Raw genomic sequence first — 21,926 nt, 5'->3', positions numbered from 1 at the left:
GGAGGCGGGGGCGAGGAGCCGGGGAGCCAATGGGGGAGGGAGGGGCGGGGTTAGTGCAAGGAGCGGGGCGGGGCCGAGACTTCGAAGAGACGACGGAGCGGACGGTGTCCGGGTGTCCTGAGGGGGGAGAAGGGAGAGGAGCCGCCGCCCGAGGGCGACGGGTTCCCGACGGAGAGGGGCGGGAAGAAGCGGCACAGACCCCCACGGGTAGCAGGCAGTGGGCGACCTCCTTGCCCAGTAGTACGTCGTTGACGTCGTGTATGGCCGAGTTGTGTCTTGGTGTGATTCGGGCAGGTTTCCACAGGGCCGACCCAAGACATTTTGGCACCTGAGGCGAACAGCAAAATGGCGCCCCCTCCCGCCCCATCGGGGAAGAAGGGGTTTGCGAAGGTCTACATCAGGAACCAAGGCAGGGAGAGGATAAAGATCTGCTTCAGGATCTTCTGCTGCCCCTGTGGATCCTGCCGCCTCAGGCTGTCACCTCCCCTTACCTCATGGGTGGGCCGGTCCTGGGTTTCCAGTACAGTGGTACCTCGGGTTAAGTACTTAATTCGTTCCAGAGGTCCGTTCTTAACCTGAAACTGTTCTTAACCTGAAGCGCCACTTTAGCTATTGGGGCCTCCCACTGCTGCCGTGCCGCCGGAGCACGATTTCTGTTCTTATCCTGAAGCAAAGTTCTTAACCCGAGGTACTCTTTCTGGGTTAGCGGAGTCTGTAACCTGAAGTGTATGTAACCCGAGGTACCACTCTATACAAATGTGCTCCCCCCCCCTCCTCAACCCATGTGCATCTGGAGTCTTTGACACAGCTCAAAAGAGCCTGTGTGGGTCACACCCCGGAAACCTCACTTTGGTGCCCTCAGGGAAATTGCTTTGACGCAGAAGTCCAGGGTCTCCACCCAGCAGAATCATGAGTGGAAGGGCACCCAAACAGATGCAGTAGGACTTCTGGCCTACCACATATTGAAGGAAGTGGGAAGGCACTTACGTAAAGTAAAGGGACCCCTGACCATTAGGTCCAGTCGTGGCCGACTCTGGGGTTGCGGCGCTCATCTCGCTTTATTGGCTGAGGGAGCCGGCGTACAGCTTCCGGGTCATGTGGGCAGCATGACTAAGCTGCTTCTGGCAAACCAGAGCAGTGCACGGAAACGCCGTTTACCTTCCCGCCGGAGCGGTACCTATTTATCTACTTGCACTTTGACGTGCTTTCGAACTGCTAGGTTGGCACTGCCATCTAAAGGAGTGGGTGAGGGGATACCCGATAACACTGTTGCTTCCAGAGGTTGGAATGAGCCAAATTGTACCGCTGTCTTGAGAAAACTTTGGGGGTTTGACGGTGCTGATTCAACAGAGGGGGAAAGCTAGATGGGGTAGAAATCTCTCATAAAGGTGAAGCCTCTGTCTATCATAGTCAGACCTTTGTTTATTTCCATCAGGGGTCAAGCAGGGCTCTCCTCGACTCCTGACATAGCCAAATTAGTGTAGCATTTGCCATCTGCCTCTGCCTGTTTGGCAGCAATATTCTAGAAGACTCTGCGTCAGCTCCAACTTCCTTCCCATCCCAGTAGTTTGGAGACGTTTCTGCTGCCTCATCTGTGCCCAAACCTCAGTCCCCACCCAGCTCACTGTAACCCATATTAGCAAGATGCCAGCTGGCTGATAGAGGCAAGCATGGACCCATGGCCTTGTTGTGGATTCTTCCACAACAAGCACAGTGTTTTCATTTGTCCCAAACCTCTGAGAATATTATCCTACTCCCCCTAGGAGTTCACCAGAACTCTTAAGCTGGATGTTAAGCAAAGGAGGTGGGGGGGATGGTTTTTAAGACATAATGCCTGCATTGTTCAAAAATTCATTTTTGTTCTTTAGTTTTCAGAGAATAATGATCATAGGGGTTGTCTTGAAAAGTGCCTGTACATCAAAATTTACAATAAGTAAAAGGTTCCAGATTCCTCAGAGTGTATTATAGCACTGCACCAAGCTTAAATGAGATTTGATTTTCATTGGGAGAGTTGCCATTTAGAGGCACAAAAGAATGCCTGCTTTTCACTGTTTTGAATATTTTTTCATGCCAGTTTGCAGACATTGTCCCTCTCCCACATATGAACCAGGCTAAGAGTGAGCCTGGAAATCAACAGAGCAAAGTGGTTTAGGAAGAGAAGGTACAGACAGGTAGATTGTGCCTTATTTCAGATACATGAGATATTAGAAGATTGGCTTAAATGACAAGCAATGGTAATTTAACCATAGATTACCAAAACAATGCCTTATTCGTTTTAACAGTCAGGTGGAATTTTGCTTAACGTTTACATGGTAGGAACTGGGCTCTTATTTGTGAGATTGGCTGGCTGGCAGTGCTTTAAATGCTTTATACTGATGTTTAATTTTTCATGTTAACTGAGTTATTGGAGAGCCATGGCTTGTTTTGTGCTAGATTGAAATGACTGGCATGATTCATACTGGCTTACTTCTTGTTAATTATTGTGCAATTTGCTATGCCCTCTGGGTTAAGCAATAAACTTCTCCTGCTACTGCTTCATTGGTCATGGGGATACAGAACCCAAGTAACAGGCATCATTTATACCTACTCAGAGTAATGGTGATATAAATTTATTGTTACACCTTCCAACAGATTCACTGTTGGGTGTAAATGAGAAATAACACATCTAAGTGTGTTATTTTCTCAAGCGAATACCCATATCTTATCTACATTTTTTGTATTTTACTATCCAGTTTCCTCTGTCATCCCTTTGTTTAAGCTAGACTTGTTTACCCATGAATGTCTCACTGGATGATTGCAAGTTGAAGCAATTATTGGATGGTCCAAACTAAAAGCTTCTCCACCGTTTCAGTGTATGCTTTCAAGTATCTGTCATCCAGTATAGAGAAGTAAAAGGAGGTATGTGCATGTATGAAACAGAAAATTTTCATCCCCTTTGGGACACACTTTCTTTTGAGGTTTGTACAAAGCACAGATAATCACTGGGACTTAATAAATACAAATAATATAATAAAAATGGGAGGGGGAAAATAAAATTTAGTGCTTTCTCTCTTCTACTCTGTTACCCCTTCTGCCGCAGCTTCCAAGTGAGTTGATGCTTCTCCAATTTTAAGATCCAACTTGTGGCCAATGATTTGTTCTAGAATGCTCAACAGTGGAATAAGTTTTTTGGGGGGGTAAGAACTGTCAGCGCTGCAGTGACTAGAGTTTCAAATGTAAATCCACTGCTGTGGCTGGCTGCTAGTGCAATTCAGCCTGCCTGCATCACTGCTGACTTTCACTCTACCATATTCAAAATTCTTGCTCAACCAAACGATTTCTCCTTCTGGTTGTTGTGATAGAGGAGATGGAAATCTCTAAAATGTGAGCCAAGGAAGAGGAACTTCAGAATGGAGAAGTGGCAAAGGAAGAGTTAACTGAGGTAAAGAGATAAGAATGCAGAAAAAAGGGGATCTTAGCAAGACAAGAGTTTCTATAAAAAGTAGAAATTTAAGTCTCTTCTTACTATTTGCTCACCAAAACCTTCCTAGTAATTCTCATCCATTTCAGTTGAGGTTAGTTTCTAATAAGAGCACTTAGGATCACAGTCTTCAGAGTAACACATTCTGTATTCTGATTCCAATTAAACACTTTGATGTTTGCAAACATCAAAAAATGGCAAACAACTGCATACAGGAAGAAAGTATCAGCAGACTCGGGGTAACTTTGAAGTTTGCAGAAGTACAAAAAAGATTTAGGCAGAAATCCTTTAATCTTGGAGAAATCTCAAGATTGTAATGTCGCTGGGATTAGAGAACCTTGTGTCTGTCCCCGCCCACTGATGACTTTTACCTTTAAAAGGTGGGATTTAAATACAGCAAATATATGACAAAAAGGATTCAAATAATGTTGTACCCCGCAAACTAGCCAAGCTGATGGGCAGTGCAGCTTCTCTGAGGAAAGGTTAGTTTTGATAGAAAGCAGCTATTACTGAGCTTGGAGAGAGTAGGAGCTGGGTGTAAAAGACACAGGAAGGCATGTCGCTGAATACATGGATGTTAGGGAAGTTGAAAGGGAGGCCAGAGAAAAAATGGCATGGACTACAACTATAGATGGTCAAGAGAGAAGGGCTCAGGTATGGCGTAATGTATGTAATTGATGACTTCCACTTGCCCTCTTTGGGGAAGAGGGTGCTATTCTTACTCTTCTGTTAAATTCATATTGAAATTCAGTAAAATGAACTTTCCAAAAAGGAGAGATTAAAGGGAAATTGTGGTAGAGGTGTCCAGGAAACGATGGAATACTGAGAAGGGAGGGCATGGGGGGAGTTTTCACGCAGGGCGGGAGTGGGTGGGTGCTGTAGATAGCTGACAACCAGAGGCACACTTGGTCAAGGAGTTGTGGGGGGAAATGAAAATACAAGTTGAAATCATTGTGATTGTAGTGATTTATTAATTCTGTTTGACTCATGTTGTAACTGTCACCTTAGTCATCCAAGCTCTCTATTCGCTTTTCTGCAACCAAGCTATGGCCCATCTCAAGAGGCTGGCAAGAAACTTTCCTACTCAAATTAGCATCCATCCGTCTATCCTTGCCAGATAGTGCTACCCTCAAACCTTATGAGCCTAAAGCTCTCTTCAAGTGCTGAAAAGACTTAGTGGCAACGAAGGGAGAAAGGCATGAGAGGTTCCAGTTAACCAGGCACTCGATCTACAAGAGAGAGCATTAACAGCCTTGTTAACAATAATGTGTCATTGGAAGTAATATACTCGAGATTAAGCAAATGATATGTAAGTGAGCAAGATACTATTTGATGCAATTTCCATTAATTAAATTTATGACCCTTACTGCAATTTAAACCATGGTAACGCTCCCTGCATGTTGGCAAATGAGCTGTCAGATACCGCCGAGTCTAGCCAGCTTGAGAGAAATTGATTAAAAAATGGGGGGAGGGGCAGAATGGGCCTGGTCCTCTTGCTTAAAAATGGAACAGATCCACTTTTGCTTGCCAGGATTAGATATCATCCTTGTAGAACAAGAGTCCTCAAAGAACAAAACACAACTTCCTGCAAAAGCACAGACGGCAGCTAGAGGTGGCAAAAGCTTCTTCCTTCACTTCCTTTCACATCTCCAACCTCTAACTATCTCTTGCAACGGCATTGGGGAGCCTGCAGCCCTCCAAATATTGGTGGACTGTAGCTCCCATCATCCCTGGCCATTGGTCATACTGGCTAGGGCTGATGGGAACTGGAGTTTAACAACATGTGGAGGGTCACAGCTTCCCCAACCTGGCTCAGAATCCAAAAATGAGTCTTGTCATGTGTACCCATCTCACAGTACTAAACACTGCATTCTACAGCTGCAGTAGCCACTGATGCAAGGGAAGAAGGGCATTGATTGAAAAAACCCCAGCAGAAACTAAAGTACTGTTTTCATTAGAGTAAATCCCTCTTTTCTGGAAATGCTTGTTCCTTTAACAGGCTGTGTGGCAACCTTTTGCAGGTCAGAGATGCACCTGTTGAAATTGCCCGTCACACAGCTATTAATGGCACAGGAGCTCTGCCAGGGAAAAAACACACAGGCAAGAACTATAGTTTCTCATCAGTGTAGGCAGATCATGGGGCTAATAGGACATGGCTGAACAATGCAGCATGGAATTTTGTTTTTGTGTGATGGGCTGCTGTCAAAGGCAAAGGAGACTGCATAAATTGTGGTATCTGCCTTAAAGCCGTTCAGAAGCTTTCACTTCTGATTTTGATTAGCTATGGTTTAGTGTGCCATCCCAACAGCAAACTGTGATTCTTCTATAATCTATGGTTTGTTTAAAGAAGCCAACTTTACATATACATTTAGTATATTTGAATCAGGCCAGAATGTCCATATTCCTTTTGAAAAGCAACCCATGTTGTAGGCAGTAACTTCTTAAAACTCCCTTTAAACTGTATAGCGCTGATGGCAACATTTAGATATATACCATGGCATCAGAACAAGAAATCTCATAGCAGAAACCTATTCCAATCTTCAGTGCCACCCCTTATGAAGTTCTTAATCTGGCAGAGCAGGAATATTACGATCTAGCTGAAGATCTAAGCAAGGGCTTAACTTGAGGCATTTGCTTTTTCTGTGCTGGTTGGAGAGAGACCACCATGGATCTGTGCCCAAATTCTCTTTACTGGCTTGTGCTTGAAAGTGGGCCCAGCTTGCAGCTTTGGCCAAGCAAATGGGGAACATTTCTTTGTTCCCAGCTCTCCCTCCTAAAAAAGACACAAGTCTATGGAAAACTCAGTTCTAGGAGCTTGTAAGGTGCATTCCTGTCTTCAAAATTATTGGCTACCTCCTTACTTGTACTGGCCCTGAAAACGAAGATCTGGGGAGACTGCATCGCAAACATACCCTCCCACCACCAAAACTTTTCTCTAGAGCCTTAGCACAGCTCCATGAGTCTGGGCAGCAGAACTGCTTACATTACTCTCAGTTTATTTACACAGTCTTCAACACCACGGCACTTTCTTTACTGAAGTGGGTGGGGGAATCCAAGTGAGTTAAACGTAACATAGCTACTTCAGTGCCGGGCTTATGAAACGGAGTATGGCACACCCATGACTATTGTTTACAACATCTAGCAGTGCTATGGACCTGTGGCCTCCCAGATGTTGTTATATCCCACCTCCTATCAGCTGTAGCCAGCATGGCCGATGGTCAGGGGTGGCAGAAGCGGGGTGTCTAACATCTGGAGGGCCACAGATTCCCCACCGCTGTGCTACATCTCAGAAGTAATTGCTTTGCAATGATAGGTTAGGAGCAGGGGGCAGAAATCAACTCAAAGAGTCCTGCTACTGGCTCCTGCTACTGTAACGGGGCTTCCACCCCCTTCCTTGTGCCCCCCAAAATTGGCCCAAGTGTGTCTGTCAGGAAAATTGCCAGAATGGGGTGGGGGGGTTGTTTCATCTGGCAAACTTCTGGAATGAATTTCTTAGCATCCACAACAGCCTCCAGTTCTGTTTCTCCTCCTTTGAATTCAGGATATTGATTTATGGTAGAAGTATTACCCTTTAAGTGATTTGTTGGCATGAACTATGCCTCCTCTGCAGCCCAAGACAGACTCTCTTAGACGTGATGTTTGCATGATTCAAATATACAGACTTGTTAGCATTCCCTTGATCATTTAACACCGCTCACTTAGCTACTTTTTATCACTGGGCTAGCTAGCCTGGCATCATCAGCAGGTTTCCAAAACACAGGCACAACTGTAATGAACACCCAAGCTCAGCTGGTTGCCTAGCAACCCCAACAGCAGATTGCCAGGACCAGCTGTGGGTCTTTCAACAAGCAGCAGCTCTGACTGATACAGGTCAGGCTCCTTAGAACTTCCAAAATAGTTTCCAGCCATTTGCTCACCCAGCGCAGGCATATTTGGGTCATGCGTGTCAGATGGATGATTTTAGAATGCAGCCCTTGCTAATCATAGAACTGGAAAATGTGCAGAAAGGGGCAACTAAAAATGATCAATGGGTTGGGGAAAGAAGGCATTTAGGGCTTTTTAGTACAGGAAAGAGAAGCTTTTTGCAGGGAGGGAGGAAGAGAGAAGAGTTTTCTATATTATGAACGGTTTGAACAGGGGAAGTTCTTGCTTTCTTATAAATCTTTAAAACCCGGGCATATGAAAGTCGATTGGCAGCAGATTCACAGCCAATGGAAGCGCTTTTTACATAATGTGTATTAAGAAACTCGCTACTGAAAAGGTGGCGGTGGACACCAGCTTATATGGCCTTTAAAAAAGGAATTAGCTTTGTAACTTTATTAGATCTGAATTTGTAAAATAGAATATTGTGTTGGTTTTATGTAGTTGGGTTTTATGCTGGTTTTTTGTTTTTTGAGGTTGTGGATTTTATTCAACTTGTTTTTGGAGGAGTGACCAACAGATTGAGAGCTGAATAGAAACTTCATGTTGAAAAAGAAACTGCCTGTGAGCTTCCAAGAAGCATCTGGGCTGGCCTCTGTAGGAGCCGCTGAACCTTGGCCTGAGCCACCAACACAATGCAAACCTTCACTTTCTTGAAAACGGATCTACTGAGCTGATACTGTATAGAAGGGCCACACTGCAGACTCCCACACACAATGGGAGATAAGCACCATTTATGAAGATGAGAATGCACAAAGGTTCAACACACTGTAATACTGTGGAGTGGAAGCCTGTCTGTGCCTTCCTTAGGATCTACATTGGCTCCCAGTATGTTTCCAAGCACAATTCAAATGTTGGTGTTGACCTTTAAAGCCCTAAACTGCCTTGGCCCTGTATACCTGAAAGAGCATCTCCACCCCCATCATCCAGCCCAGACACTGAGGCCCAGCTCCTTCTGGCAGTTCCCCCACTATGAGAAGTGAAGTTACAGAGAACCAGGCAGAGGGCCTTCTCAGAAGTGGCGCCTGCCCTGTGGAATGCCCTCCCATCAGATGGCAAAGAGATAAATAACGATATGACTTTTAGAAGACATCTGAAGGCAGCCCTTTTAATGGTTGATGTTTAACATTTTGTTGGGAGCTGCTGAGAGTGGCTGGGGTAACTCAGTCAGATGGGTGGCATATAAGTATTAAATTATTCTTATTATTCTTTAGTAAATGGGGAACCTGTGCCCTCCCATTGTTGCTGGATTGCAGGCCCCACCATACTTGCTTCCAGGCCATGCTGGCTGGATCTGAAAGGCGTTTGAGTCCAACAACATCTAGAGGGCCAGAGGTCCCCATCCCTGCTTTCGCCTTTCTGGGCTTCAGTTTCCTTGTATTTTAAAAACAGCATTGGCTAGGATAAGTTACAAGCACAGAAGCAACATAAGCACAGTGTTGCCTTAAATTACTAGGGAGCAAATCAATATAAAGGATGTGCTCCGTGACATTAGCAGAACAGTGCTTTTAAAAGGGAGAGAGAAGATTCAAAGGCTGATTCTAGGTCATGTTTTAATTTACTAAAACACAAGGAGCCAAAAGGCTCACCAAAAGCTGAACAACGTAAGCTGTATTTATGCAAAACTCTCTGTAATTTGCTGAGACAATGACCTCCTCCATTCAGCATCATCAGAAGCAGTAATAGGTATTCCAGGGCTGCATTTCTATCCACACTTACCAAGAGCAAGCCTGATTAAATTCACGGAGATACTGTTAGGTAAACCATTCTAATTAGAAAATAGCAAGAAGAAAACCTCACCAATGCCAGATTTATGGTAGGACTTGGGTTTTTCAGGAATCAATTGGATGTGCTGAATACAAGTTAAATGCATTCCATGATACTGTGCGGTTCACTGACTAATGATGCAGAAAGGACTGGGGGCCAGTTACCCATAAAACAAAAACAAAACAAAAAATCAAGAAAATGTATACCAATACAGTATTTATTGACTTGCCCCCTCTGAGCTGGACAGATTTGGTTAACAGACGGGCTTCCCCTATCTGCCACAGAACAATCAGGTTGTCGTACACACTGGACTAAACACAGGGGGGAAAGAGAGGAGAGCACATGACAGGCAGCACATCCGGCTCCTTCACATTGCAAAGAGAATGAGGAATGCCACCATCAAGCAGAACAGCCCCATGGCCTCAGAGAGTGCAAAACCCAGGATGGCATAGGAGAAGAGCTGCTGCTTCAGGGAAGGGTTTCTGCAAGGGAAGGAGACAGACAGACAGGATAACCATCAATGGAAAAGTGTGATGAAGCCACAAAAAAAAAGCTAATGTCATTCTAGCTTGCATCAACAAAAGTATAGTGTCCTGATCAAGGGAAGTAACAGGTCTGCTCTATTCTGTCTTGGAGAGGACACACCTAGAGTACCGTGTCCATTTCTGGGCACTGCAGTTTTAAGAAGGATATTGACAAGCTAGAATGTGTGCAGAGGAGGGAGACCAAGGAGATATGATAGCCATCTTCAAATATCTAAAGCGCTGTCATATGAAGGATGGAGCAAGCTTGTTTTCTCCTATTCCAGAGGCTAGGACCTGAACCAATGGATTCTTATACAGTGGTGCCCCGCAAGACGAATGCCTCGCAAGACGGAAAACCCGCTAGACGAAAGGGTTTTCTGTTTTGGAGGTGCTTCGCAAAACGAATTTCCTATGGGCTTGCTTTGCAAGACGAAAATGTCTTGCGAGTTCCTGCGGGGTTTTTTCCCTCCCCCCCCCCTTCCCCAAGCCGCTAAGCCACTTATCAGCTGATCCTAAGCCGCTTATCAGCTAATCCGCTAAGTCGCTTATCAGCTGATTCGCTAAGCCGCTTATCAGCTGATCCGCTAAGCCGCTAATAGCGCTAAGCCGCTAATAGCGCTAAGCTGCTAATGGGCTTGCTTCGCAAGACGAAAAAAACGCAAGACGAAGGGACTCGCGTAACGGATTCTTTTCGTCTTGCGAGGCACCACTGTACATGATCTAGTTGCGATTCCTGCATTGCAGGGGTTGGACTAGGTGACCCATAGGATCCCTTCCAATGCTACAATTTAAGGTTTTCCTGTAGTCCTACCATCTCCCCAGATACAGGATGTCAAGGGAGTAGCCATCCCTTCCAGCCAAGTACTGTTCAGGTGTGTGGTTGTTGAAAGGTCTAGCAGTATAGCAGGCATAGGCAAACTCAGCCCTCCAGATGTTTTGGGATTACAACTCCTATCATCCCTAGCTAACAGGACCACTGGTCAGGGATGATGGGAGTTGTAGTCCCAAAACGTCTGGAGGGCCGAGTTTGCCTATGCCTGCAGTATTGCATCAGCCCAGCCAGCTTTATAATTTTAAGTCTGGTGCTTTTTTCCAGGGGGTATTCAAGGGTACACGGTACCGACACTTCTTTCAGTATTATTTAAAAGTGTGGCATTTACTATAATAACTGACACCTATTTTTCTAGGGAAAAAGCACTGATTAAGTCTACAAAATTTACTACCCCACAAAATGTTTACTAGGGTTGCTGCCACACTAGTGCCCTTTAGCACTGTGAAGGCATTGTTCTTCTGGATTCAGCTGGAAATGGAATTAACAGTGATTCAGTACAGCATGTAATATAGTGCTGTATTAATCTGGCAATACCCACCCCAAAGGCCAAGATCTTTCAATTGTATTTACTTAACACAACTGAATTAAATTTCCATTCAGCACAGGGCCCCACCATTCTCATTTCATAGCTTCCCCTTGTGGCTTTTGCATATTAGTGTTTCCTTTTCAAAACATACATGGCATTACTGATAAATAGTCCTATAAATCAGTTCCCTGCAGTGGGCTTAATTACTGGATTCCTCTCTTTTTTCTTTGTGAAACAGCACTATTTTGCATTTTTAGGGGTAAAGAAAGCAATGAAGAGGAAGTACTACTCCTCCCATTACTAGTCCCTACAAAAGAAACTGAATAATCACAAGCCAATTTATCAATAATGCCACAGCAACAGGAAAGTAATCGGAAGCAGAACCTACAAGGAGGAAGCTTCTAACTAAAGGCACAGCATCCCTGGAAAATCTCAACAGAACTTTGCCAGTTTACAATGCACTGCAAACATGTTTTACATAAGAGGCCCAAATCAGCTCTGAAGAAACAGGAAGACAACAAGAATGAGTGCAAGCAGTTGGCAGCAGCACTGCCTGGCTTCTCTGTAAGCAGCAAGTGAACGAAGACTGTAACTCCAGACTTAAAAGCGTGGTGCTCAAAAACCCAAACATACCTGGCATAGCCAATGATAAGACTGCCAAATACGGTCCCGATGCCAGCACCAGAGCCAGCTACACCTACGGTGGCAGCGCCAGCACCAATAAACTTGGCGGCAGTATCAATGTCCCTGGAAACAGTGGTGGTTTGGAACTCCCGGCGCAACACTGGCAAGAGCTCATTGTGAGCACCTGAGAGACAACAAGGCTGAGAGGAGCAAAAAGAAGAAGAAATGGAGAATAAGATACTGCTTTGAAGCTGCTTGTAACCTAAACAGCAGGATTCTACGTCCATGTAAATCAAACTTCAATTTGAACCCTGATTTTTTCAAACACTGTACCAGAAAATAGAGTGGGGATTCTGAATTGGGATACATAATGGCCAACAAGTCGGGGACTGCTTATGGTGCAATACTTGTCTCAGTAGACACAAGTCCTACTGAGTTAAAAGTAGCTTACTCCAGGGCAGGAGCAGTCTATAGTTTTGGGAATCCAGGTCAGCAATGCAGCCACATCTGCACTGTTCTGCACTGCTGCTTCTAGGAAAGTGGTGCCTCGTTGTTGTCAATCAATTATCACTACAGCTACAGGGGACTTGTGTGTGCTATGGAGTCCCCACAGTTCATGCAGAGAAATACTGAAGTTCAGCACCCTGCATGAGAGGCTCCTCAAATCTGCAATTTTAGTTTATAATGTTGGGTTTACCTATTCTTTGGTGTGAGGGTGGGTGTGCACGTGCTTTAAATGTTTTTAACTTTTACTGACAGTTTTAGTATATATTTTATAGTCTTTGTAAATTTGCAATTTAGTGGTATACAAATTCTGTTAAATAAGAATAAAGTAAGTAAATAAAAAGCCAATGTCATGTAGTGGTTAGCTTGTCAGACTAGGATCAGAGAGACATGGGTTTAAATCCCTGCTCAGCTATGAAGCTTAGTGGGTGAGCTTGGGCCAGCCATCATCTCTTAGCCTTAGGAGGAGTAATGGGTGAGAGCAGACACAGCAGAATAAAAATGGAATAAATAAATGAGGAGTTGATCTGGAAAGTGTTCCTTGAAGCTACAAAGAGGTGAGGCAGATCCCCACCAACTTAGAAATTTTGTAAACTGGTCAACTGTTTACTTTCTCACTACAACCCCAAGAGCTTGAATTAAGTTACACTTATGGTTGTGAGGATACAATGGAATAGCCCAACACAAGCCACCCTGCACTCCCCAGAGGAAAGGTGGTCTTGAAGAATGATAAATACTAGAGTATTAAAAAGTGTTCCTTGGTTACCAGGCAGACACCTTAAATTGTACAGCTTAAGAAAAAACCAGCTTTTTCTCTCTTTTGTTCCTTTTTTCATATATATACAGTGGTACCTCGGGTTACCTACGCTTCAGGTTACAGACTCTGCTAACCCAGAAATAGTGCTTCAGGTTAAGAACTTTGCTTCAGGATGAGAACAGAAATTGTGCTCTGGGGGTGCGGTGGCAGTAGGAGTCCCCATTAGCTAAAGTGGTGCTTTAGGTTAAGAACAGTTTCAGGTTAAGAACGGACCTCCGGAATGAATTAAGTACGTAACCCGAGGTACCACTGTATGTGCTTATTTTATATATATATATATAGATAGATAGATAGATAGATAAAAACATTTTGCTTATATTTTGTAACAATTATGTTAAATAAACAATAAAATTATCCAAGAAAAAAAACAGCCCTGTAGTATCATGCCTCCTAGTGACTGAGATCTAAAATAATAAATTGTAGGTTAGGTATACAGTTGAGCACTGCTGCTGCACACATAATCCAAAAAGCCCAGCAGAGCCAGCAGTTCTAGAAAGGATCTCCCTCTTATTTCCTTTTTCTACTCAGCCACTGAGTATTGCCCTAGACCGGTGTTCCCCAACCTTGGGCCTCCAGCTGTTTTTGGACTACAATTCCCATCATCCTTGACCACTTGTCTTGCTAGCGAGGGATGATGGGAGTTGTAGTCCAAAAACAGCTGGAGGCCCAAGGTTGGGGAACACTGCCCTAGACAACCTTTGCTGGTTACACCAGCATTATGTTTCTGAGATCCAAGGGGTCCCCTTGGATGTAGCTGGAAGCCATACCACACCAAATTTACCTCCTTCGTCCTGACCTCAGGCCTGTTCAGCACAGAGGCAGAGATGGGCCTACAGAGCAGCCGGGAACTGTTCTTTATCTGCAAGAGGGGAAATAAACAAGCTGTGAATACATGCAACGAAGAAACATTCTCCCTGACAACAAGGACTTTCTTGCAAACGCATTCTAGTCTGAGACCGTCTGTAACTAGAAGTGATAGTGAAACTATGATTTGAGCATGCCTTCCTTGGTCAGCACAGCAACAATTCTCCCTGGTAAAGAACATATTCTGAAATGGATTGTATTTCATGGATTTAAATTTCAGAACAAAATCAGGTGACCAGTGGCAGCAGAGAACTGATCGTGTGATCGACTGATTATTTATTTTGTATCCCATCCTTCACCCGTAGAACTCAGGGCGGTTCATAACATAAAAATACAAGATAAAAAACACAAAATTTGTAATAAAAATAAGAACAAAAACACTCTCCACCCTCACACATTTAAAAGGATATCGGATGTTAATCAGCCTAAAGGAATAAAATGAAGGCGGGGACAGCCACTGCAGAAAAGGCACTAGTCTAAACCGTAGTCAACTGGTGGTCTATTAGCCACATGTGACTCCCACCCCAGTTCTACCTTGCCCTCCACCATGTAAAGCATGTTGTTGCTTTCTACATGGCAGGTACCCTGTTCCGTTCCCATGCATCATCAATGCAGTGCATATTCTGCATGCTTTAAAAAAGTTAAAAGTCTTGAGCCTGGCAAGCTGGATAACTTTTACATATACTAAGTTTTCTCAGATTCCCTTAATTTGTTCTGCTTTGGCTAGACATGAGAAGGGGCAGCAACATATGCAAGACAGTACGGAGCATCAGGCCCAAGATCTAAATGTGGCCCTCCAAGCCTCTCTGTCTGGCCCTTGGGACTCTCCCTAAGGCCACTCCCCTTTACCAGCCCTGCTTCACACCCTTCAGTGATTTTGCCTGGTTGAAATGTGTTCCTTGACCACTGATTATCCCTGCACAGGTGGAGAACAGAGGGGTGTGTGTGTGTAGAAACTAGCCTACTATACAAATTGTTCCCCTGCTCCCTTTTACCTCTGACCATGCCCACCATGAGCATGCGGCCCTCAAAAGGTTGCCCAGTGGCCCTTAGGCTGAAAAGCGTTCCTTATCCCTGCACTAAAAGCTTGGCCACCAGAAATCCTTCTGAGCCCCTACTGGTTTTGGCAAACATTCCCCGCCACTGAACACTTTGCTGAAATGCACATCAGCAATTAATGCTGGAATTCTGTTCTATTTGTAAATGGAAGCCAAGCTCCTGGCAGCCATTTCTATAAATGGCTGTAAGGTAAAGGTAAAGGTACCCCTGCCCGAAGGCCAGTCGTGACCGACTCTGGGGTTGCGTGCTCATCTCGCTTAAGAGGCCAGGAGCCAGCGCTGTCCGGAGACACTTCCGGGTCACATGGCCAGCGTGACGAAGCTGCTCTGGCGAGCCAGCACCAGCGCAGCGCACGGAAACGCCATTTACCTTCCCGCTATAAAGCGGTACCTATTTATCTACTTGCACTTAGGCGTGCTTTCGAACTGCTAGGTTGGCAGGAGCCGGGACCGAATGACGGGAGCTCACCCCGCCGCGGGGATTCGAACCGCCGACCTTACGATCGGCAAGTCCTAGGCACTGAGGTTTTACCCGCAGCGCCACCCGCGTCCCTCTACAAATGGCTGTACATCAAGCCTTTTACAGCTTCAGGAGCCAGCAGAACGCAAAGGCTGGGCTGAAACTCAGCCCTTTCGACTACTTGGGAGCCACTGTAGAGTGGAAGAGCACCTGGGGATGGGACATATTTGCCCACCCCCACTACCAAGTGTTAAGGTAAAGGGGACCCCTGACCATTAGATCCAGTCGTGGCCAACTCTGGGGTTGCGGCGCTCATCTCACTTTATTGGCCGAGGGAGTCGGCGTACAGCTTCGAGCTCATGTGGCCAGCATGACTAAGCCGCTTCTGGCGAACCAGATCAGCGCACGGAAACGCCGTTTACCTTCCCGCCAGAGCTGTACCTATTTATCTACTTGCACTTTGACATGCTTTCAAACTGCTAGGTTGGCAGGAGCTGGGACCGAGCAACGGGAGCTCACCCCGTCGCGGGGATTCGAACCGCCGACCTTCTGCTCGGCAAGTCCTAGGCTCTGTGGTTTAACCCACATCACCACCCGCGTCCCTACTATGTGTTAACCAGGTGGAATTTCCTGGCGGTCATTTGGAGGAAGCCAATGTGGGGGTGGAATAGACACCAGATTTCCCTGCTTGGGCACCCATTTTTGAAGGAGGTTTCAGTGCGGAGGAGGAAATGTCATCATCTTGAATGATTTCATGAAAACCACTCAACGTTTGTCTGAAGTTAAGATTCTCATAAAGTTGTATACTTCACCTCAAATTCAAGTTAGGTTTCTACAGGACATTCAGCCTTGTGCTGCCAGGCATCTGGACAGCACCAATGACAGGATGTTTGTACTCCAACTATATTTTTAACATGATTGTATTTTTACTCTGTTTGAAAATTGCTTTGGGAATTTTTGTAATGGGAAGCGGTATATAGTTATAAAGCACTGAGGTTTTTTCAGTGGGGAGACTCAGCCAGATGGGCGGGAGATAAATAATAAATTATTATTATTATATAATCAAGCATTATATAAATCTTATGAAATAGAATAATAAACTATGTTGTGTGGCCCAATAGCTTGCACTTTGTCCTCTTCCTGCCAATGCTGCAGAGAGGAAGGCACCTTGCCCTTCCTCCACCCATTTCACACCTGGGATGTGATGCTACCTGGTCATTCTGTATTTGCCATTTGTGTGGGACTCAACGTATGATCTTCAGTAAAGTGATGAGGGAACAGCCCCCATGATTCAGGCACCAACCAAGGGAGCAGATTAAGGCCTTTCAGGTAGCATGACCTCCAGCCACCAATTACTTTCTGGGTCAAGCCCAAAATAAAAGTATGCTTAAGAACTCCTGCAAGTAAGAAGCGGGTGGGGGGAATCTCCTGACCCCACTCCACTATTTATAGCAACTCACAGGCAGGGCTGGGGAAAAGTGAATGGAACACAGCAGTGCATCCCAATATCACAGAAGGAATGGTTGGAGTATTGCTTAAGGGATTCTGTTTGGGGGGGTTATTGCTGTTATTGATATTACTTTTTTGTATCTTTATTAGGATTCATGTGTAAGCTGTTCAATTTGGTTGTGTACTTTTTGGATGTTTTATTTATTGTTTGGCATTTGTTGTGCTTGAATCATGTATCTTTTCACGTTGTAAGCCACCCTGAGAATGGTTTTAACTGTGGAAAGACGGCATACAACTAAAATGATGTTTGCACGGTATTGCTGTTTTCAGTTTTGCCCACCTCTCGTTATGTGTAGCAACTTCTAGTGGTCTGCTAGGGAGGGAGGGGGGAAAGGACCCCCTAGTTCTACTGCATGCTGTCCCTTACAGTGGTGCTGGGAATATGACATGACAATGGCAGTGAAAGCCATATTCTGACCTGGGCTGCTGGGGGGAAGCGGGGGGGGGGGGGAGAGAGAGAGAGACAGGGGCAGAGCAGAACAGAAAGGAGTGGCGTGTTTCATTTTAGAATTGCATGGTCCAGCATGCAACTTAAAAAATGAGTGCTAATGTGTCTTCATGCCTTGTTTTGCTTTTAATTCACAAAAGAACAAGGAAGGAGGGAAAACCAGCTGTCTTAAGAACAGAGGGACAGGAACTAAGGAGCTCTGCCAAGCTCCAGCCATCATTAAATGCCTCTCCAACACACTTTGATTTATAGTTCTACGGCCTTATGCATTATATCTTGCACTGTCCGTTATATAATGATGCAAGAAAAAGATTTTTGGTACCTATAATGACAGGGTCCCCTGGCCAGAACCCCCTTGATATGATGTTATATTTCCTTGCAGACACAGATAAGTATGTGACCTGGCGGGTAGCACTTTTTGCAACTGCTGCTAGGAAAATTAGAGCAAATTATATAGCCAAGGTAGCCATTAACTGTAAAGGAGATGAATTTATTTGATCCCATCTATCTACCTCAGGCTATGCTCTATCTTTGTCACCAAACTCTGAGCATAAATTGCACACTGTATTAATTGATATTGTTTTTAACATTAGTGACCATGTGATGATTTTAGCTTATGAATTTTATCGTTTAATGTTTTTATTTGTACATTGGGGTACTTTTATAGCTTTGTTTAGAGTATGTAATGTTTTAATAATATAAATGTTTTAAGTCTTTTTTTACCAATTCAGTATATTTTCTTTTAATTGTCAAATAATTCTGTGTACATTGCGGCAGCCTTTGGCTATGTGCAATAAAACTGACTGAGACTGAGTTCTACGGCAAAAGCTGCCATCATGTTTTCAGATGTTTTTCTTTGCAACCATGAGAACTAGCAACATGCGCCTCCTTTTTCAAATGAAAGATAAAATGGCAACAGAAACTAAAAGAACCTGTGGAAGCTATTGCATTACAGATTTGTCTATTTTCCATACATGATGGCAAAGTTACAGTTATGCAGGCTATTAATCCTTTTTAACCTACTTGCCAACACAGGGCTTGACTTGTGATTGGAAACAATGCATTACTGAAAAATACAAGACACATCTTAAGTTACTCACAAGGGCGGGAGCAGAGACGAACTTTGCACAGGTATACATATTCAGGGACGTTGGGGGTGGCCACACTCAACAGCTGGAAAAGAACCAAATAACATGGCATTAGGAGAAAGTGGGCCTACAACTTCTATTACTTGCTACCAATAGAAGCCCACAAGGCTTTTAAGATGTGTGGCAGTTAATTAGTGGAAGACTACAAAAACCGATGCACAGCCATATTAAGTGGAAGAGAGGCCATTAATTCAGGCAACCATGCAAAAACATATCATGAGTAATATGGCCCCTACACAGCACAATAATTTACCATATTTTGCGTCCCATAGGACGCACCTAGTTTTTTTTGGGGGGGGGGAAATAAAAGAATTTTTTTCCCCTTTATTCCCCCCCCAAAAGCAGGTCGGGGAAACTGAACCAGGTCGAGGAACAGCGGGAGGGCAGCGCTGCGCCTCCCTGCTGTCCCCCGAGCTTGTGGGGCTGGCCGATGTCTGCCCGGCACGAGGGGCGCTCTGCATCAGGGCGCCCCACCCGCCGGGCGGCAAGCTGCTATCCGCAGCGTGGGGAGCCCTGCGGGAAACTCCTGCAAGGCTCCTCACGCTGCGGATGTCTGCCGGGCACGGGGGCACTCTGCTTCAGGGCGCCCCTCGCGCTGGGCGGCAGGCTGCTATCCGCAGTGTGGGGAGCCCTGCGGGGAACTCCTGCAAGGCTCCCCACGCTGCGGATGTCTGCCCGGCGCAGGGGGCACTCTGCTTCAGGGCGCCCCTCGCGCTGGGCAGCAGGCTGCTTTCCGCAGCGTAGGGAGCCTTGTGGGGAACTCCTGCAAGGCTCCCCACGCTGCAGATGTCTGCCCGGCGCGGGGGGCGCTCTGCTTCAGGGCGCCCCTCGCGCTGGGCGGCAGGCTGCTATCCGCAGCCTAGACATCCCTGCGGGACCTCCCGCAGGGCTGCCTAGGCTGCAGATGTGTTCCCGAAGCCTGGAGAGCGAGAGGGGTCGGTGCGCACCGACCCCTCTCGCTCTCCAAGCTTCAGCAAAAGCCTGCATTCGCCCCATAGGACGCACCCAGATTTCCCCTTCATTTTTGGAGGGCAAAAAGTGCGTCCTATAGGGCGAAAAATACGGTAGTTCTTCAGCACAAGCATGGCTGGTCATAGTTGTGTTTGGCTGACCAAACATTTGGGGCACCCCAATTGGGAAAGAAAGAGATGCTAAAGGTTTGGCGCTGGCTCTTCTAGATTTGATCCTGGTGCCCTAAACTCCCCATTTAACACACTTAAGAGGCCTATGTTTTATTTTGCATTTATATCATACCCTGTCCCCAAACGGCTCAGAATAGACAGTACTGTGATATTTATAAGATAGGACCAGTGCAATTCTTAAAAAAAGAAATAAAATATACTACTAGAATAAACTTTGCATAAATATTATTTGCTTAAGCAAGGTGTGCTGTATATCACCTCTGGAAGATGCCAAAATATTTAGAGGCCCTTGAAGAGAGAACTACAAAAGAATTGCCATAAAAGGCTCTCTGTGTTCCTGTTAATCAAAGTTAGCACACAAATAGTATAGTTGAGGTGTTCTCTGATAAACCTGGGCTGCATCTATCAGATCAGCTGCATGTAAGCAACTGATCCATGCAGTTTGCCTTGCACATGACTATCCTGGCATGATTTTCAGGGGGGAGGGAGGAAATGGTATGTTGTTGTTGTTTAGTCGTGTCTGACTCTTTGTGACCCCATGGACCAGAGCATGCCAGGCACCCCTGTCATCCACTGCCTCCCGCAGTTTGGTCAAACTCATGCTGGTAGCTTCGAGAACACTGTCCAACCATCTCGCCCTCTGTCGTCCCCTTCTCCTTGTGCCCTCCATCTTTCCCAACATCAGGGTCATTTCCTGTGTCCTCTTCATGGATCACTGCCTTGCCGTGGGGAAGGGGCTTGAATAACTCAGAGAAGCTATGAGCTAATCCGTGCAGGGCCACCCAAGATGGACAGGTCATAGTGGAGATTTTAGACCAAACAAGATCCACCTGGAGGGGGAACCGGCAAGCCACTCCAGTATCCCTGCCAAGAAAACTCTATGGACACAGGAAATGGTATATTTACATTAAATGCCCGCCCCACAACACTTGGATCAGCGACCACCACTTTGGCTAGCCAACAATTTCGACCCTCCTGTCTGTACAGTGGTACCTCGGGTTAAGTACTTAATTCGTTCTGCAGGCCCGTACTTAACCTGAAACTGTTCTTAACCTGAAGCACCACTTTAGCTAAAGGGGCCTCCAGCTGCTGCCGCGCCGCCGGAGCACGATTTCTGTTCTCACCCTGAAGCAAAGTTCTTAACCCGAAGCACTATTTCTGGGTTAGTGGAGTCTGTAACATGAAGCGTCTGTAACCCGAGGTGCCACTGTACAGCGCATCAGATTTATTTCCATTCTCTCAATAGGGGCGGCAGCCTTAGAACCAGCACCTTGAGGACTAGCACCTTTCCTGGAGCTAAGCTTTTAGGCGGTCGAGGGCCTGCTTCCTCGGATGCACGACCTTTTCAGTGCATCCACGGCCAGGGCAGATCCGCTCAGGCCACAGGCGGCCCCAGCTCCGGACCCTCCCCCGGCTGCCGTGGGAAGGAAGCGCCTTGAACTCCACGCCCCGCCCAAGAACGTTCCCAAGGGTGGCTCCGCCCACCGCAGGCTCCTCCCCCTCGAACCCCGCCAATAGGGCGCACGTCCCGGTCAAACCCCCTTATAACTCCTCCGAAGGCCTCGGAGCATGAGGGGGGGAGGGAAAGGGAAAGGCCCGGGAAGGGGGAGGCCGAGGCCGGGCGAACCCGGCGAAGGGAGAACCTTCCTAGGCCGCCCCGGCCAGGACTCCGCGACCCTACCTGCTGCTCAGGGGAAGACCGCGAGAGAAGGGCCCCCTTTCGCGCATGCGCCAGCGGAAGGCGGAATGACGCCACATCCGCCCGGCGCCCGGAAAAGAGTTGTAGTTGAACGAGCGCGGCGGCTAGAGCGCCCAATAACGGGTTTTTTAAAAAAGGGGTGTGTTTCTTCCGTCGCGCCATCTACTGGTCCGGGGTGGTACTGCCTTGGCTTCCTCGCAGCTTTCTTCCTTTACTCGGGGGCGATGCTGTCGGGAGTGGGTGGGTGTGTATATGGCGCTCTTGGCCGGAGTCCCGGACACTGCTCGATTTTAAGCACGGTTACTGCTTACCTTGGGCGGTGCTTGCAGGGAGAGACTGGGGGACAGATCATAGCTGTCAACGTTTCCCTTTTTTAAAGGGAAATTCCCTTATTCCGAATAGGATTCCTCGCAAGAAAAGGGAAACGTTGACAGCTATGGGGCAGATGTAGCTTGTTACTACCTGCTACCTGCAAACTTGGGCGGCTTTTAATCATAGCTGTCAACGTTTTCCCCTTTTTAAGGGAAATTCCCTTATTCCGAATAGGATTCCTCGCAAGAAAAGGGAAAAGTTGACAGCTATGCTTTTAATACAGGCGCGGTGGCATCATCGCAGACGTCCCC

General features: G+C 46.2%; 1 protein-coding gene and 1 long non-coding RNA gene across 7 annotated transcripts; one reads left to right on the top strand and one right to left on the bottom strand.

The window, feature by feature from the left end:
• The first annotated feature begins 81 nt into the window (after nt 1-81).
• LOC310700668 lies at nt 82-11,657 on the top strand. 4 transcript variants are annotated; one of them, XR_014522683.1, is made up of 4 exons: nt 82-268; nt 2,075-2,171; nt 2,763-2,898; nt 11,288-11,657. It is a non-coding gene; the product is annotated as an uncharacterized lncRNA (long non-coding RNA). The 4 variants fall into 4 exon arrangements; XR_014522684.1 differs by having other exon boundaries at nt 2,759-2,898; XR_014522681.1 differs by lacking the exon at nt 2,075-2,171 and having other exon boundaries at nt 82-240.
• ATP5MC2 (ATP synthase membrane subunit c locus 2) lies at nt 4,412-21,384 on the bottom strand. 3 transcript variants are annotated; one of them, XM_083490602.1, is made up of 5 exons: nt 21,286-21,384; nt 18,415-18,487; nt 13,757-13,834; nt 11,664-11,854; nt 4,412-4,689 (listed from the first exon to the last, which is right to left on the bottom strand). In XM_083490602.1, the coding sequence occupies exons 2-5, from the start codon at nt 18,451-18,453 to the stop codon at nt 4,617-4,619; spliced, it is 381 nt and encodes a 126-aa protein (XP_083346728.1). In that variant the 5' UTR covers nt 18,454-18,487; nt 21,286-21,384; the 3' UTR covers nt 4,412-4,616. The 3 variants fall into 3 exon arrangements, with proteins under 3 accessions (XP_083346728.1, XP_083346726.1, XP_083346727.1); XM_083490600.1 differs by lacking the exon at nt 4,412-4,689 and adding an exon at nt 9,348-9,630 and having other exon boundaries at nt 21,286-21,368; XM_083490601.1 differs by lacking the exons at nt 4,412-4,689; nt 21,286-21,384 and adding exons at nt 9,348-9,630; nt 20,875-20,898.
• Between the last annotated feature and the right edge of the window lie 542 nt (nt 21,385-21,926).

The sequence above is a fragment of the Podarcis liolepis genome (genome assembly GCF_965112155.1).
Source record: "Podarcis liolepis genome assembly, chromosome: 2".
Classification (NCBI taxonomy): domain Eukaryota; kingdom Metazoa; phylum Chordata; class Lepidosauria; order Squamata; family Lacertidae; genus Podarcis; species Podarcis liolepis.
This window is presented reverse-complemented; position numbering and strand designations above follow the sequence as displayed.

Coding starts and splice junctions, on each gene's coding strand:
- ATP5MC2 (XM_083490600.1), bottom strand. CDS start 18,453: ATGTATACCTGTGCAAAGTTCGTCTCTGCTCCCGCCCTT. Junction 13,835..18,414: donor TCGTCTCTGCTCCCGCCCTT/GTGAGTAACTTA, acceptor CCCCTCTTGCAG/ATAAAGAACAGTTCCCGGCT. Junction 9,631..11,663: donor CTTATCATTGGCTATGCCAG/GTATGTTTGGGT, acceptor CTTCCCTTGCAG/AAACCCTTCCCTGAAGCAGC.